This window comes from Exophiala mesophila (assembly GCF_000836275.1).
Source record: "Exophiala mesophila strain CBS 40295 unplaced genomic scaffold supercont1.1, whole genome shotgun sequence".
Lineage (NCBI taxonomy): Eukaryota > Fungi > Ascomycota > Eurotiomycetes > Chaetothyriales > Herpotrichiellaceae > Exophiala > Exophiala mesophila.
Genome location: NW_015622504.1, coordinates 1,426,203 through 1,440,820, shown reverse-complemented (window position 1 = coordinate 1,440,820; position 14,618 = coordinate 1,426,203). Strand labels below are relative to the sequence as shown.

At 50.1% G+C, this 14,618-nt stretch overlaps 7 protein-coding genes across 10 annotated transcripts; 4 read left to right on the top strand and 3 right to left on the bottom strand.

The window, feature by feature from the left end:
- Window positions 1-126: 126 nt before the first annotated feature.
- PV10_00466 (uncharacterized protein) lies at window positions 127-1,816 on the top strand. Its single transcript, XM_016364552.1, has one exon. It carries the CDS (start codon window positions 399-401, stop codon window positions 1,584-1,586), a length of 1,188 nt encoding a protein of 395 aa, XP_016228201.1. The 5' UTR covers window positions 127-398; the 3' UTR covers window positions 1,587-1,816.
- Window positions 1,704-3,019, bottom strand: PV10_00465 (uncharacterized protein). The gene is made up of 2 exons (XM_016364551.1): window positions 2,767-3,019; window positions 1,704-2,712 (listed from the first exon to the last, which is right to left on the bottom strand). Exons 1-2 carry the CDS (start codon window positions 2,782-2,784, stop codon window positions 2,314-2,316), a joined length of 417 nt encoding a protein of 138 aa, XP_016228200.1. The 5' UTR covers window positions 2,785-3,019; the 3' UTR covers window positions 1,704-2,313.
- A 263-nt stretch (window positions 3,020-3,282) lies between these two features.
- On the top strand, window positions 3,283-4,915 carry PV10_00464 (uncharacterized protein). Its single transcript, XM_016364550.1, has 3 exons — window positions 3,283-3,571; window positions 3,635-4,084; window positions 4,140-4,915. The coding sequence occupies exons 1-3, from the start codon at window positions 3,548-3,550 to the stop codon at window positions 4,725-4,727; spliced, it is 1,062 nt and encodes a 353-aa protein (XP_016228199.1). The 5' UTR covers window positions 3,283-3,547; the 3' UTR covers window positions 4,728-4,915.
- Window positions 4,853-7,795, bottom strand: PV10_00463 (threonine-tRNA ligase). Its single transcript, XM_016364549.1, has 2 exons — window positions 5,255-7,795; window positions 4,853-5,170 (listed from the first exon to the last, which is right to left on the bottom strand). The coding sequence occupies exons 1-2, from the start codon at window positions 7,701-7,703 to the stop codon at window positions 5,004-5,006; spliced, it is 2,616 nt and encodes an 871-aa protein (XP_016228198.1). The 5' UTR covers window positions 7,704-7,795; the 3' UTR covers window positions 4,853-5,003.
- On the top strand, window positions 7,725-9,063 carry PV10_00462 (H/ACA ribonucleoprotein complex subunit 1). The gene is made up of 6 exons (XM_016364548.1): window positions 7,725-7,895; window positions 8,000-8,050; window positions 8,101-8,201; window positions 8,252-8,397; window positions 8,452-8,480; window positions 8,531-9,063. The coding sequence occupies exons 1-6, from the start codon at window positions 7,805-7,807 to the stop codon at window positions 8,767-8,769; spliced, it is 657 nt and encodes a 218-aa protein (XP_016228197.1). The 5' UTR covers window positions 7,725-7,804; the 3' UTR covers window positions 8,770-9,063.
- Window positions 9,064-9,164: 101 nt separating this feature from the next.
- PV10_00461 (CDP-diacylglycerol-serine O-phosphatidyltransferase) lies at window positions 9,165-10,807 on the top strand. Of its 4 annotated transcripts, XM_016364544.1 has the most exons (5): window positions 9,165-9,594; window positions 9,654-9,691; window positions 9,750-9,761; window positions 9,812-9,993; window positions 10,052-10,807. In XM_016364544.1, exons 1-5 carry the CDS (start codon window positions 9,470-9,472, stop codon window positions 10,421-10,423), a joined length of 729 nt encoding a protein of 242 aa, XP_016228193.1. In that variant the 5' UTR covers window positions 9,165-9,469; the 3' UTR covers window positions 10,424-10,807. The 4 variants fall into 4 exon arrangements, with proteins under 4 accessions (XP_016228193.1, XP_016228196.1, XP_016228194.1 ...); XM_016364547.1 differs by having other exon boundaries at window positions 9,750-9,993; XM_016364545.1 differs by having other exon boundaries at window positions 9,165-9,691.
- Window positions 10,808-10,844: 37 nt separating this feature from the next.
- PV10_00460 (uncharacterized protein) lies at window positions 10,845-14,476 on the bottom strand. The gene has a single exon (XM_016364543.1). It carries the CDS (start codon window positions 14,400-14,402, stop codon window positions 11,196-11,198), a length of 3,207 nt encoding a protein of 1,068 aa, XP_016228192.1. The 5' UTR covers window positions 14,403-14,476; the 3' UTR covers window positions 10,845-11,195.
- Between the last annotated feature and the right edge of the window lie 142 nt (window positions 14,477-14,618).

Genomic DNA, 14,618 nt, shown 5'->3' with positions numbered 1-14,618 from the left:
CCAGTAGTACCAGTTCCGAAAAGTCGCGAGACTTGGAGAAAGCGTGACTTGAGATATCCCCGCATTGAATTTGAACCGCGGTTCATGAGTATCTGAGATGAGACTTAAATCCTTGTAAATGATTCCCTAATTCTTGCCCAGCACTTGACATTCTGGCATCAGGGTTTGGCAGCTAGGTCGTCATTCGGACCGAATTCACCACAGTGCTCAATTGTGAGCAACACATTGACCGCGCTCTTAATCACCGACGGTGCCCCCCTCATCCAGAATACTAAGTAGAGAAGAGAGACGACATAAAAGACCGCCAGACAAACACCCTCATCCTCGTGCATAACAGAAGAGAACCTCACAAAAGAGAGAAAAGACAACACCTTCACCTCCACCAGCCAGACCAGACCATGGCCAACCCCGTGCAATACACATACGGCGCACCCAACACTGGGTCAACCGCGAAATCCATCCCTCACCCCGAACCCGTATCCGCGCTGCAAATCCACGTCGCAGGGATTCTCGTCACTGTCTTCGGCCTGAACGAGCTCCCCAACGAAAAAGACACCGACACAGCCATCGACGGCGGCGATGACTCCCCTCTCGGCGTCTCGATCCTTTGGCTCCTCCACCCGCGTCTCCAAACCCAAGAATGCATGGCGCCATTCGCCGGCCACTTGATCCACGAATGGAACACACACCGCAAAACCCTCCCTCGAACAAACAAAAACCGACGAAAAGGCCTCATTGCCATTTCCTTCGACCAACGCAACCACGGCACACGGCTCGTCGTGCCCCTCGCCAACGAAGCCTGGCGCTCCGGTAACGAACGTCACGCTCTCGACATGTATTCCTGCTACGCGGGGACCGCCGCCGACGTGAGTTTACTCCTCGATTACATTCCAGGGTATATCTTCGCGACGGGCACGGGCACGGGCGGCGCGAGTCGAGTCGTCGAGCGGAATCTCGTCATGGGAATCAGTCTAGGAGGTCATGCCGTCTGGCATGTCCTGTGTAACGACCCGCGCTTCACTGCTGGGATCAGTGTGGTGGGATGTCCCGACTATGCGCGCCTCATGGCCGATCGTGCGAGATTGAGTAAACGGAAATCATGGCTTGATGGTCAAGGAAAGGAGTTCTTTGGAAGTGTGGATTTTCCCGAAGCTCTTGTCGAGTCCATGGGGAGAGGGGACCCGGCGGGTGTGGTGTGGGGTCATGATAGGAAATCAGACCTAGGGTTGGGTTTGAGACCGGGGGATCTTCCGGATGAGGAATTGTCAGAAGAGCAGATTTCCAGGGTGAAGCCGGTGATGAAGAGGGTTTTTGGTGATAAGAGGGTTTTGGTCTTGAGTGGTGGCGCGGATAAGTTGGTGAATTATAGGTTTAGTAAACCGTTTTTGGACTGGGTGAGGAAAGTGAGTGAGAAGGATGGGTGGTTTCATGATGGGGGTTTGTATTTGGAGGATCATGTCTTTGAAGGAGTGGGACATGAGGTTACGCCGCCGATGGTGGAGAGGATGGTTGATTTTTTGAATCAGACATTGGCGGTGGATGAGTCGGCTGGAAAGGTGAGGGCGAGGAGGGGGAGTAAGATATAAAGGAAGGGAGGGGAAAGGGGAGGTGGTAAGATGTTCTTGTTGAGGGATAGAGATTCGTTCAAGGATCTCTATACACACTACTGTGCAGTATTACAAAAGAGGTAAAAGTATGGTAGAGGTTAGGCTGTGGGTTTTTTGACCGAAGCCTGAAGGTTTGGCCGTCAAAATTATATCACAGAGTAGAATATACATACAAGGCTGTAACTGCCTTGGTCTTGACTGTTCATACACTCGTTTTCATATATATAATATGAAAGGCTAGAATGACAATTGTTGTACACTTGGAACCTCGCCCGCCGCCATTGGTGGCGAAATATGGTCAGAGCCAGGGATTTATTGGATGCCTGGACATGTGTGGCAGCTTGAGTTGAAGTCAAACTGCCCTGTGTGGTGCTCTGTAGTCTGTAGCCAGCACATCCTTCATATGTGGCTCCGTGTATGTGACCAAGAGAGGTTCATGACTGCGAGTCGAGGTATGGGTAGTCCTCTTGTCGCCCTCAACGTCGGACTCGGCGTCACATATAGGTTTCCCTTGCTTCGAGATGATTTGCTGGTAAGCTCTTCGGGTCCACAGATGCAAGAACGCACTGCTACGGCGTGTAGCTTGGTCGCCTTTGCTCCGAGGACACGGTGAGCAGAGCACGGCGTTGTTCGCTCTGGCGCATTGCTGAAGATGTGAATGGCGACCTCCTTTTATATCGTCGGTAAAACATCCATCAATGATCGTTCATGAAAGCCGCAAAGAGCCTTTGATTCTATTCATGAAAGCAGTGAAACGTGACCTGGTGGGAGCTTCATCCATCTCCTTAATAACATCATCGTAATGCGTTGGCATACTCTGAGGGTAGCGAACGGCATTTGGAAAAGGGTACATGGTTGCAAAGCGGTTTTGGAGGAGGGCGTCGAGGGCTTTAATCTGTCGCATTTCTTTTTGCTCATTGACAGGTGCAGAAGGACTGGCTTGCGCAGTGGGAGTATCGTTGGCTTTGGCGTTAGTTGCAGCGACAGCGGGTGCTCCTAGCTTGTTGATTCGAGCTTGCATAACAGTTTGAAACGACACACTGTCAGGGCGGAGTTTGTCTTTGGGCCACGCTTGGATGATGCGAGACCATTGTTTAAGGAGGGTCTGGATGGAGCTGAGCGTTAGCGATGGTTAATAAAATTGGGGTGGGAGTATTACCGATTGATTAGCTGCCATGTTGCAGGTCAAATGCCTCAAAGACAGCAAGTATAAGGTAGAGGCAGTGGAAGATGGCTGTAGTTGAACTGCACCATTCAACACTCTACGTTCAACTTTTTGATGACGCTTTGATGGAAATTGGAATGTGTCAATCTCCAAAACACTCCACCCTATGACTGGGCAACCTCTGTGATCGACCGTGTTTGTGGCTTGACATTCTTGGCTTCTGTGGTGGCGGATTAGAGTCTGGATGCGGACAATAATGGAGCCAATTTGGGAGTTGACGCAACTGATTAGGTGGTAGTGGGCAGTAGTTGGTAGTGCTTAGTTGTTCCCTACCTAGGCACCTAGGCATCTAACCTAGGGATGATTATTAGGTACTGGAAATTCGGCTGCCTTTGTCCCCCATCAATCACATCACACGTCCATTCGTCTCTTTGACATTCTGGCTCCCACCTTCTGCCTCTAAGTACCCGCCAACCCTCACCCTCCCACACCTTCCCTCTAACTCCCTGGCTCTCTGCCTCTCCACCTGCGCTTAAACTCCCTCATTTCCTCCTACAATCCTACCACCACTTTAGTCACCCGTGCACTCTCCTTCACCCGGCCAACAACACCCTTCACTCTTCTTCTCTCCATTCCATTTGCTCCTGTCACAGGCAAATCGCCTTGTTATTCAGCCTGTGGTTTCCTGGATACACCATTCACATCCCTATACAGATAGCTTCCGCCATCCGCCCTTGACCTGACTAGTCACCGCTCACATCCACCTGGCCTAGCCATGGCCCCTCAGCGCTATCAGCCGGTATGCCTCTCAACATCGCTTCTTCTGTTTGATTCTATCAAGACTGACTTGACTGGTATCTAGATCAATAACAACGATGAATTGGACGTCGACTCACCCCAATCTCCTCACAACCGCAACTTTCCCCCATCATCGCCACCTCCCTCGTTCCGATCAAGGACTTCCTCCTTCAGCTCCCGACGATTGTTGAACCAAGATCCTGTTTCAGACGGTCATGACAATGACCTGGAAGATGCCTTTGACGATGGAGAGGCATCAGATGCCGAAAATGATGGCGATGACCGACAGAGATTGATGAGAGCCGATCCATCAACAACAACAACATCCGAGTCCCCCAGCACAATCACAAACCCTCCCGCTACAACTGCGGCAATTCCCAATGTCCAACGAACAGTCACAGAACTCCCCGTATTCAGGCCTATGCCTCCGTCGTCCTCAAGGCCTACCGATGGAGTATTTGCCAACCTATCCGCCAAACCTGAGCGTGGCGAACAACTAGAAGAAAAACCACCAGTAAGTCGCAATCGCTTCTACTACTAGACACCCTCCCTGCTAACATGTTTTACAGACATATGAACAAGCAGCGGCCGATGCTACTCCTCCGTATTGGGAAACCACTATTCTCGCCCCAGGAATGTCATCAGATGAAGTTTATGTTGATGGTCTTCCCGTCGGCTCTTTGTTTTCCTTTGTCTGGAATGGCATGATCTCCATGTCCTTCCAACTAGTCGGCTTCCTTCTTACATATTTACTCCACACCACCCATGCCGCCAAACATGGCAGTCGCGCAGGCCTTGGACTCACCCTCGTTCAGTATGGATTCTACATGAGCTCTGCCGATGGTGGAAGCTCAGATTCAGGCAATCCAGGTCAATTCGCAGATTCATCACCACCAGACCCAAATAGCCACAACTTTGATCCCAAGACAGTGGACTCGACTGGAGGTTCGGCTGGTACGGGTTCGGGGATTCATGGGTTGACAAGTTCAGATTGGATTTCTTATATTTTGATGATTGTCGGTTGGTTTATTCTGATCCGCGCTGTGTCGGATTTCCTAAGGGCCAGGAGACACGAGGCCTTGGTTTTGCAGAGTCCTAGTCGAGGTCTTCCTGTTGCTGTCATTGCCGAAGGCGAGAACCCTGAGCAGACCGCCTAGACAGTCGAGCTAGAACTTTTACTTTATTTATATCGCAATCAACTATTGTTCACGGTGCCATCCGAGTTTGACCTACAAGAAAATTGCGAGTAGTAAACGATGCAATCGGTTGGTCAATAAATGGAGTGAAGACGCAAACAACATCTTGATCAAGAATTCCATACTAGATTCTACATGGTGACACGCGACGTCTTCTCTTGCTACCACATCGACTTGTTCGCTCTACCGAGTCTCCTCAAACCTACACCTGATGGCCCTACCCAATCTCAAATCACTCTACTCTCCCATATCAATCTTATTCTCCAGCCGTCGCTCATCGCGCAAGGCAACTAAGCGTTCCAAAGCCTTTTGCAAGGGAATAAGTTCGCCCATCTTCTGAGTAGCCGGATCATCACGATTGCGGATATTGACGGTACGAGTTTCTTGTTCTTTGGCACCGACGACTATACAAGGAACGAATCCAGTCAGCAATGAAATGGACAATATGAATGGACATATAAGACCCAAGGGGGAAAGGAAGAACATACCGAAAATAAAGTTATACTGCGCCAACTGCCCACTTCGAATCTTCTTCTGCAAAGTGTTTCCACTCACATCAATGTCGACATACAAACGCGCCTTGTGGAAAATACTCTGAATCTCGCGCACATAGTCCTCTGCACCTTTCATGACGGGGATCACCAGGACTTGACGTGGAGAAAGCCAAAATGGCCATTTACCCGCAAAGTGTTCGCACAAGATGGCGATGAATCGCTCGAAACTGCCGATGATCGCACGATGGATCATCACGGGACGAGCCATGCCTTGGCCTGGAGCCTTGGGGTCGCGAGGTTTAGCGGGTTCGGAACTGGCTGCAGTAGGTGTCTCGGTGTTTGTCGCGGAGGGTTCGTTGGTGCGGTATTCGAGTTTGAAGTTCTGAGGGCCCTGGAAATCGAGTTGGATGGTGGCGCATTGGTATTCGCGCATCAAGGCGTCTTGAATGGTGACGTCGATCTTGGGTCCGTAAAATGCACCGTCGCCTTCGTTCAGTTCCCAGTCTGCGCCGCGGAAGTTTTGGAGTGCCGACTTCAAGCGTGCTTCGGCAATGTCCCATTCTTCCAATGTACCCATGTATCCTTCGGGGCGTGTGGAGAGTTTGAATTTGAATGGGAATCCGAACAGGCTGTATACGTGTTGCATGAAGTCGAATAATGCTTCGATCTCGCCTTGGACTTGCTCGTTGGTGCAGAACACGTGTGTGTCGTCCTGTTGGAATTTGCGCACTCGAGTCAAGCCGGACAGGGCGCCGGAGGCTTCGTTACGGTGTAGCACGCCAAAGTCGGCAACTCGCCATGGGAGTTCTCGATACGAACGTTCTTCGTCTCGGAACATGAGACAGTGGCCAGGGCAGTTCATGGGTTTCAAGGCGAAAACACCCTTGTCTTTGTCTTCGGCGGGTTTGGGTGGAAGGGGTTTGCCGTCGGCGGTCTTGTCGGCCAATGGGAGGGGGTCGGAGGTGTCGTCTTTGACTACCACTCGGAACATGTCGTCTTGGTAATGTTGCCAGTGACCGGAGGTTTTCCAGAGATCCACGTCAAACATGTTGGGGGATTGGACTTCTTGGTAGCCTCGCTCCCAATATTGATCTCGAAGCATTTGTTGCAGAGCATTGAAGATACGAGTGCCGTGAGGAAGGAGGAATGGACTACCTGGGGAGAGACGGCTGAAGGTGAAGAGTTTCTGTTGTTGACCAATGACTTGATGGTCTCGCTTCTTGGCCTCTTCGAGGAAATGTTCCCATTCTTTGAGTTGTTGCTTGGATGGGAATGCGACACCGTGGATGCGTTGGAGGGAGTCGTTGGTCTGGTCACCCAGAAAGTAGGCTGAACTGTTCTTCATGATCTTGAACGCCTCGATCTTCCGTGTGTTTTGGATATGAGGACCTTGGCACAGATCGACCAATGTGCCGTTACGGTAGACGGTGGATGACTCGCCGTCTGGCACAAACTTTTCAATGTAGTGCATCTTGTACTTGCTGTAGCCGAATAGTTTGCGCAGATTGTCCTTAGACACTTCAAGACGTTCGAATGCTTGTTTGTCCTTTGTGAATTTCTTGGCGCGGTTCTCTAGTGATGGCCATTCTGCTTCACGCACTGCATCGCCGGGAGGGAGGGCCATGTCGTAGAAAAAGCCCATGGCTGTGGGAGGACCATGTGACAGACGACATCCGTACTCGTGTTCAGCACATTCTCCGAGAACGTGGGCTGACGAATGCCAGAAAACATCACGGCCTTCAGGGTCGGAGAAGGTGAGATAGGAGACTTTGCTGTCCTTTTCTAGAGGGCGGTCCAAGTCCCAGAGTTCACCATCAACTTTAGCCACAACGATCTGACCAGCACGATCCTTTGGCACATTCTTTAGGAGATGGCCCGGTGTGGTCTCCCATGCTTTTCCATCAATGGTGGTTTCTTGGCCAGGGGCTGGTGTCAGGACGATTTGAATTGCCGGCTTATCTCGGCTGGCGAGTTGTTGGTCATGTTCTTTTTTCAGTTGTTCAAAAAGAACATTTCTCTCCTGAATGAAATCAGGGAGTTCTTTGGGGGCTTGATGGGCCTTTGATGGGGCTTGAGTAGACATTTCTTTGGGTCTACCAGGTAAATTCTTGGCCTGGGACTGAACTTGGGGTCTTTTTGAAGATTTGGCGTTAGGAGATGCGGGTGACTCAGAACCCTGGGGTGCTGGCGCAGTTTGACTCATTTTTGGACCGTTCAAAACTCCCCACAGATCATGAGGATTGAGAGAGACCTTCTTCTGATGGGACATGATCAGAGAACGAGACAGAGTGGTGGATGCGTGGCGGTGGAATAATAGGGTCCTGGCCAAGTGGATATGGTGTCCGTGTGTGAGTCTTTCAGCAAGTGAAGTGCGAGTCACGTGGCAGGGGGTGCAGGTGGTTGCAAGCTGCAAAATGTGCCCGCATGCTCTGGTCCGCTGCATCAAAATAAATTTCTCCAACAAATCAGTTTTCGGGGTGAAAAGTCGTCCTCTTGAAGACTGGCACTCATCCACAACTCAACTCCCCCACAAGCCGATTCAGAATGGCGTTCCGTGGTGATTCGCGTGGTCGTGGCGGATTTCGAGGTGGTGACAGAGGAAGAGGATCGTTTGGATTTGGAGGTCGAGGCGGAGGTAAGGAAAATCTGGAGTGTCGCAGGTCCTTCCCCCGGAGACTTTGCGCACACCCAATTTTGGCGGGTGAGAAAAGCCACCACGTACTGACCGAGAGGTTTTAGGTCGAGGTGGTTTCCAACAACAAAGCTATGGTCCTCCTGATCAAGTGTTTGGTGAGTGGGAAAGATGGTTTATCTGGATTTTGGGCTAATTTCTTCGACAGAAATGGGCAAATTCCTGCACGCTTCTGAAGGAGAACTTGTCTGCGAATCAATCAACCCTAAGATCCCCTACTTCAACGCTCCTATCTACCTCGAAAACAAGGTGCGCGACTGTGAAATATTGTGATGGAATATTATCTGACACCTAAAAAGACGTCAATAGGAAAAGTGGACGAAATTCTAGGACCCATTAACCAGGTCTATTTCACCATCAAGCCGCAAGAAGGTATTCAAGCGACATCTTTCAAAGAGGGAGACAAATTTTACATTGGTGGCGACAAGCTATTGCCATTGGAGAAGTAAGATAACGCTGATTTGGTCACCAAGACGAACTGGATGCTAAGATGCGACAGATTTCTACCCAAGCCTAAGCCTCCACCAGGTATGTTGACACTGTTCTCGGTCGACAATCAAGTACTCACAGAATTCTAGGAACCAAAGTGAAGAAGCCAGTCGGTACTCGTGGTGGCGCAAGAGGATCTTTTGGCCGAGGCGCTCCTAGAGGTCGAGGTGGCTCGTTTGGCGGTGGCCGTGGTGCCCCTCGAGGCCGTGGAGGATCTTTCGGTGGTGGTCGTGGTGCTCCCAGGGGAGGCAGCCGAGGAGGATCATTCGGCGGACGAGGAGGAGGCTTCTCAAGAGGAGCTCCTAGAGGTCGAGGCCGAGGCTTCTAAACAAGCAGTGGTTGTACTGGATCATGGGCACAGGGCTGGTTTGGCGTTGGTGGTGATACCCTTTCCAACGGCGGGGAATAGCGGACAAAAATGTTTTAGGACAGGACTGGAAGATCAGAGACGATCCTGGTCCTTATTGTTCGTCAGATGTTTACACCTGACTTGCGAGTCACTGCTGCTATTCCATGTCAAAAGACTGAAAAGGAAACCTGCTTCAATGAATGTAGACACGTGACTGGTAATCCAAAAGTGTGGCGTCTTTTGTGTGGCTATTGTGTGGCCATCAATTGTGGCTTTGGGTCGAGACCAAATCCCTAAGGACGAATTTGGATTGAATTATCCTTTTTATTTGTGGCTTCTGCCTTGTTTGTGGCTCGTCCCGTGTGCTCCTGTGCGCCTGCACGATGACGATGACGACGAACTGAAGTCTCAAACACCCAACAACGATTATTTGCCATCATCACCAACGAACGAACGTCAGTTCAGGCATGCACCATTTCCGCCCAAACCCACCTTCTGCCATCATAATCTTCAACCTTTTTACCACCACTACCCTCGGGTCTATATAACCACTGGAACACTCCTCCTTCCCCTCACTAGAATTAGAATTCCCACATTCATTCTCCAGTGACCTATACTTTTGTCTCCTTTTGTCTTCCTTTTGGGTCCGCACATACCCCTCGACCCCCCTTCTACGAAAATGTCTCGAAGATCTGGCACAACTGCCAATGGGCAGGACAGCTCGTCTGGACAACCGTCGAACAATGCACAGTCTAAACAAGCTATTCTGCTGGCGCAGGACACTGGTCACTTCAGTTTGGTTAGGTAATACTCGTTTGAGTTTTTCCTGTTCAGCCGCGAGTATCAATCTAACAGTCAGGTAGAGCTATGCATTTGGCGGATGTAATCACTGAGCTGAATGGTATGTCTCTCCTTTTTCTCCCAGATTGCTAGAGGGAACATATTTTAACATAGGACAGGATTCTGCGGCTGTATGAGCACCCACACGGTCTTCCGTCCCCTACTGACGTCCTGGTTCAAGTTATGTCCGTCCTCTCGTCGATGCGATACCTCCTCTCTGATCCAAGCAACTTGACGAACCTCTGGTTTGCGTTGGGCTTCATGCCCTTTGGTCTATTCTTCGACTTCTTCGATGGCAAGGTTGCTCGGTGGAGAAAGAAGTCTTCATTGATGGGTCAAGAGTTGGATTCATTGGCTGATTTGGTATGCCTACAACTACACTTTTCACTCTAAGAGATCACCATATTGATTTTAATCTCAGATCTCCTTTGGCGTGGCTCCTGCAGCAGTCGCTTTTGCCGTCGGATTTCGCACCAACTTCGACCAGCTCTTCCTCACATTCTACGTCCTATGCGGTCTGACTCGGCTCGCCAGATTCAATGTCACCGTTGCCATGCTACCCAAAGACAAGTCGGGAAAATCGAAGTACTTTGAAGGAACACCTATACCGTTTGCATGTCTGACAGTTTCTGCCATCATTGCAACATGGACGTGGTTCGGGTTGATTCATGAATCGATCCCTCTCGGAACCATTCTGGACGGTACACTACTAGAGTTCCACCCTGCAGTTCTGTTGTTCGTTCTCAACGGATCATTAATGGTCAGCAAGACCTTACATGTTCCTAAACCTTAAGGTTGGATATGTCCAGGGAAAAATTAGACATGGGCGGGAGGAAAACCATCGTAAGGACCATGATCAGCGTCGGGACCATGATTTAGGGGGGTTTATGGGATTCAGCGATGGCGCATTTCACAGACTTGATGTTTCCATACTGGGCTATCAAAAAAGATGATGCTCAATGATGAATGAAGTCCGTTATTCCATTCCTGGTTTTCACTCAACGTGAAACTTGATGTGCGTCGCTTAAATGTTTGGATTCTCAACATGACTCATGAGGCAATCAGTAGTCAACAAACGAAATACGAGGAATTGCTGTTTGGGCCTGAGGGGCACAAGGACAAGGCTGAAATATCATATATTCTTGGCTTTGTTGGAATGCCGAGAATCAGGTAGAGGCTGCCTTTACGCAGACCTAAACGGTCAGATTACGCAATTCATATAACTTGAAAGAGTTTCATTCCATTTTGTTATGCTTAGAAAGGCGAACAATGCCTTGATCACACCTGAAAAATAATCAAGATTCTGCCACTAATGCATGTATCGAGCTGTTGATATGCTCATCTATAGACCCCCGTGCACCGATGATGCCAATATCATTTGAGCATCGCTGTTGAAAGACGAGTCTGTGTTTGTGTTTGTATTCCACGCCTCCATATATACATCCACCATCCATGTTGAAGCTTGGGGTATCTTGGGAGAAGACTTGTTGAAGAAACAGAAATGGCCGTGGATCTCGTGTGCACCGCGTAAAAACCTTAGCTCCTATATATGATTGATTCATCGCCTAGAAAAGTCCGTCAATTTCTCCAGTCTCGGGGTCAACGTCAACGTTGAAGTAGCCAGGGGCGGTTGGCAGACCGGGAATGGTTTGGATATCAGCGGCGAGAGCATAAAGATATCCTGCACCATCAGCAAGTCTGACGTCTCGGATTGGGACGGTGAATCCGGTCGGTGCTCCCTTCAACGCCGGGTCGTGGCTGAGAGAGTATTGAGTCTTTGCAATACAGATTGGTAGGTTTCCAAAGCCCTGCTTGGTGTACAAATCCACCTTCTTTTGCGCCAATTCACTGAATTCGACGTTGGCGGCGCCGTACATCTCTTTTCCGATCTTTTCAATACGTGCTTGCACTGTATCGTTGAGATCGTACAGCAGTTTGAAGTCCTTGGGTTGCGTTGATGCTTTGATCACAGCATTCGCCAGGTCGACGGCACCTGCGCCACCTTCAGCCCAATGGTTGGCAGGAACAGCTGCTTCAGCACCGGCAGCAAGAGCCTCCTCTTCAATGACTTTCAGTTCTGCTTCTGTGTCGGTATCGAACTTGTTGATGGCCACCACAACCGGGACACCATATGATTTGGCATTGGCAATATGCTTCTTGAGGTTCACGCAACCAGCACGAAGCATCTCTGTATTTTCGGTCCTGTAGGCTTCGGGCAATGGAGCACCAGCTGAGATTTCAGGGCCGCCACCATGGACCTTCAGAGCACGAATGGTGGCCACCACGACCACGACATCTGGCACGAGACCTGATGATCGGCACTTGATGTTGAAGAAACGTTCACCGCCCATAGTAAAGTCAAAGCCGGCTTCAGTGACCACAAAGCCAGCCTTGGCGTCGTTGTCTTCGTCGACTTCAGTACCAGCGAGCTTCAGAGCCAGCTTATCAGCCAGCACGGAGCTGTTGCCAATGCTGATGTTCGCAAAGGGGCCTGCATGCACGAAAACGGGAGTACCTTCCAGACTTTGCATCAAATTGGGCTTGATTCCGTCCTTCATAAGCGCGGTAAGAGCACCACCGACACCAAGGTCGTCACAAGTGACAGGGTCCCCTGATCTGGACGAACCAATCACAATTCGACCCAGACGTTCACGAAGATCTTTCAGGTCGTTGCTCAGAGCTAGGATGGCCATGCATTCACTAGCAACCGAAATATCGAACCCTGTCTCTCTCGTGTGGCCCTTCTCGGTAGGGGCTTGTCCAACCGTGATACCTCGGAGATGTCGGTCATTCACGTCGAGGACACGTCTCCATGTGATTGTCTCAGGGTCGATATCAAGCCGTGCAAATCGTCGGATTTCTTCTTCTGTAAGATCGTTGGGGTCGGTCTTGTTGATTCCAAGCTTCTTCAATCTTCGGAACATGATAGGCGCAAATTCGCGCTTTCCCTTCTTGGTGGGGACTAGACGTTTGTACAGAGGTCCGTCTTTTTGGGTCGACTCATGGAACATGCGAGTTTCAATGGCGGCGGCAAGAAGATTGTTGGCAGCGGTAACGGCATGAATGTCACCCGTAAGATGAAGGTTGAATTCATCCATAGGAATAACCTGACTGTAGCCACCGCCAGCAGCGCCACCCTTGATACCAAAAGTAGGACCCATGCTGGGCTGTCGGACATTTGCAAAGGTCAGTCGGCCAAGATGTGCACCCAATGCTTGAGTCAGGCCCATTGTTGTGGTCGATTTACCTTCGCCCAAAGGCGTGGGTGTGATACCGCTGACCAAGATATACTTGCCGTTCTTTCGGTGTTCGAGTCTCGATAGAAGGGAGAGGTCAACCTTAGCCTTGTACGCCCCATAAGGCTCCAACTCATGAGGGGCAATGCCAACATCATGAGCAATCTGAGTGATTGGTCTGGGATGTTGTGCACGAGAGATAGCGATATCGGATGGGACTGGGGACTTCAGCTTGAGAGGTAAAGGTGTGATATGTCTGGCCTTCAGTCTCTCAAAGTATGACGAGGCTGAGTCAACGACGTTCTGCATAAGCATTGCCACAGTCATCGGACCAACACCGCCTGGTACTGGAGTGATTTGAGAAGCAACCTGGACAGCGGCATCGAAATCAACATCACCCACCAGACGCTGGCCTGAGGCTTTGGATGAATCAGGAATATAGTTCGTTCCAACATCAATCACCACAACGCCAGGCTTAAGCCAATCGCCTTTGACAAAGGTGGGTTGGCCAATCGCAGCGACAAGGATATCGGCTTGCTTAACAACGTCCTTCAGATTTTCTGTCTTGGAATGACAAACAGTGACAGTGGCATCTGCATTTCTGAGGAGAAAGCTGACAGGGCTTCCCACGATGTCACTTCGGCCAAGGACGACAGCATTCTTGCCTTTAAGCTCCACACCACTTTCTTGTAGCAGGACCATAATACCCTTGGGGGTGCATGGAACGAAAAATGGTTTCCCACCCCTCTTGGCGAGCTCGCCAATGTTGGTGGCACCGAAGCCATCCACGTCCTTCTCGTCCGAGACAGCAGATGTGATTGTATGTTCGGAGAGATGTTTTGGTATTGGGAGCTGGACGAGAATGCCATGAACAGCGGGGTCGTTGTTGAAATCCGTGATTTGCTGCAAGAGTTCAGGCTCGGAGATCGAGGAGGGCAGGTGGATCAGAGCGCAGTCAATTCCAGCCTCTTCGGCTGCCTTCAGTTTCATTCGTACATAGGTAGTCGAGTCTGGACGATCGCCGACTTGGATGATCTTTAGGCATGGCGAGTATCGAGGGTTGGACTTTTGCTTCTCTGCAATCTCGGCGGCCAGACGCTCTCTGATCTTTTGAGCGATGGCCTTGCCATCAATCTTAGTCGCCCCCATCGGTGAAGTGGTGCTGAATAGACGACGGGGAGGGCAGGAGGGTAAGACGAATCTGGGAGAAGGTGTTGCCCCACCACGAGGGGTTCTGGATGAGGTCAAAGTAAGTCCAAAACGGGCAGGATAGGTGTGAGCGCGTAGTCGAGACTTTGAGGTATTGTGTAGACTATTTCGGAGTAAAGGAAAGGGAGTTTGCCTCGGTATAGTGGGAGGGTGTCGAGTAATTGAATGAAGATGAGAGGGAAATATCGGAGCAGAGGGAGAAATTTTGGAGAAGCGCGGCGGTGGAAGTGGAAGCAGCCCTGCCGACAATGCAAACAAATTGGTACCAGAACAGTGAGTTGATTTGCTGAGCATCTTACACCTTTTTGCAAACAGTCGATTATGCATATGCAAGATAAAGAAATCTACAATCTCCTCATCTCATATGTCACAAGCCGTGTAAAGACGACGGGTGAAGGTTTAGACCGAGTTGTAGTCATAGAATACGAATTCTTTCGTTCCATCAAAATTGTCAGAGAAATTAGGTGGTGAGTCATGTTTGGCATTCTGAGGGATGAGCATGACTCGTGGGTTGAGAAACTGCAGTCTTGGCGAGAAATTCCC

Excerpts from the sequence above, each read along its gene's own strand:
- PV10_00461 (XM_016364544.1), top strand. The coding sequence starts at position 9,470 with ATGTCTCGAAGATCTGGCACAACTGCCAATGGGCAGGACAGCTCGTCT. Across the intron at positions 9,595-9,653 it reads GGTCACTTCAGTTTGGTTAG|AGCTATGCATTTGGCGGATG; the intron begins GTAATACTCGTT and ends ACAGTCAGGTAG. Across the intron at positions 9,994-10,051 it reads TGGATTCATTGGCTGATTTG|ATCTCCTTTGGCGTGGCTCC; the intron begins GTATGCCTACAA and ends TTTTAATCTCAG.
- PV10_00460 (XM_016364543.1), bottom strand. The coding sequence starts at position 14,402 with ATGCATAATCGACTGTTTGCAAAAAGGTGTAAGATGCTCAGCAAATCA.
- PV10_00466 (XM_016364552.1), top strand. The coding sequence starts at position 399 with ATGGCCAACCCCGTGCAATACACATACGGCGCACCCAACACTGGGTCA.
- PV10_00464 (XM_016364550.1), top strand. The coding sequence starts at position 3,548 with ATGGCCCCTCAGCGCTATCAGCCG. Across the intron at positions 3,572-3,634 it reads CCCCTCAGCGCTATCAGCCG|ATCAATAACAACGATGAATT; the intron begins GTATGCCTCTCA and ends ACTGGTATCTAG. Across the intron at positions 4,085-4,139 it reads AACTAGAAGAAAAACCACCA|ACATATGAACAAGCAGCGGC; the intron begins GTAAGTCGCAAT and ends CATGTTTTACAG.
- PV10_00462 (XM_016364548.1), top strand. The coding sequence starts at position 7,805 with ATGGCGTTCCGTGGTGATTCGCGTGGTCGTGGCGGATTTCGAGGTGGT. Across the intron at positions 7,896-7,999 it reads ATTTGGAGGTCGAGGCGGAG|GTCGAGGTGGTTTCCAACAA; the intron begins GTAAGGAAAATC and ends GAGAGGTTTTAG. Across the intron at positions 8,481-8,530 it reads CAAGCCTAAGCCTCCACCAG|GAACCAAAGTGAAGAAGCCA; the intron begins GTATGTTGACAC and ends ACAGAATTCTAG.
- PV10_00463 (XM_016364549.1), bottom strand. The coding sequence starts at position 7,703 with ATGCAGCGGACCAGAGCATGCGGGCACATTTTGCAGCTTGCAACCACC. Across the intron at positions 5,171-5,254 it reads GCAGTATAACTTTATTTTCG|TCGTCGGTGCCAAAGAACAA; the intron begins GTATGTTCTTCC and ends TTCCTTGTATAG.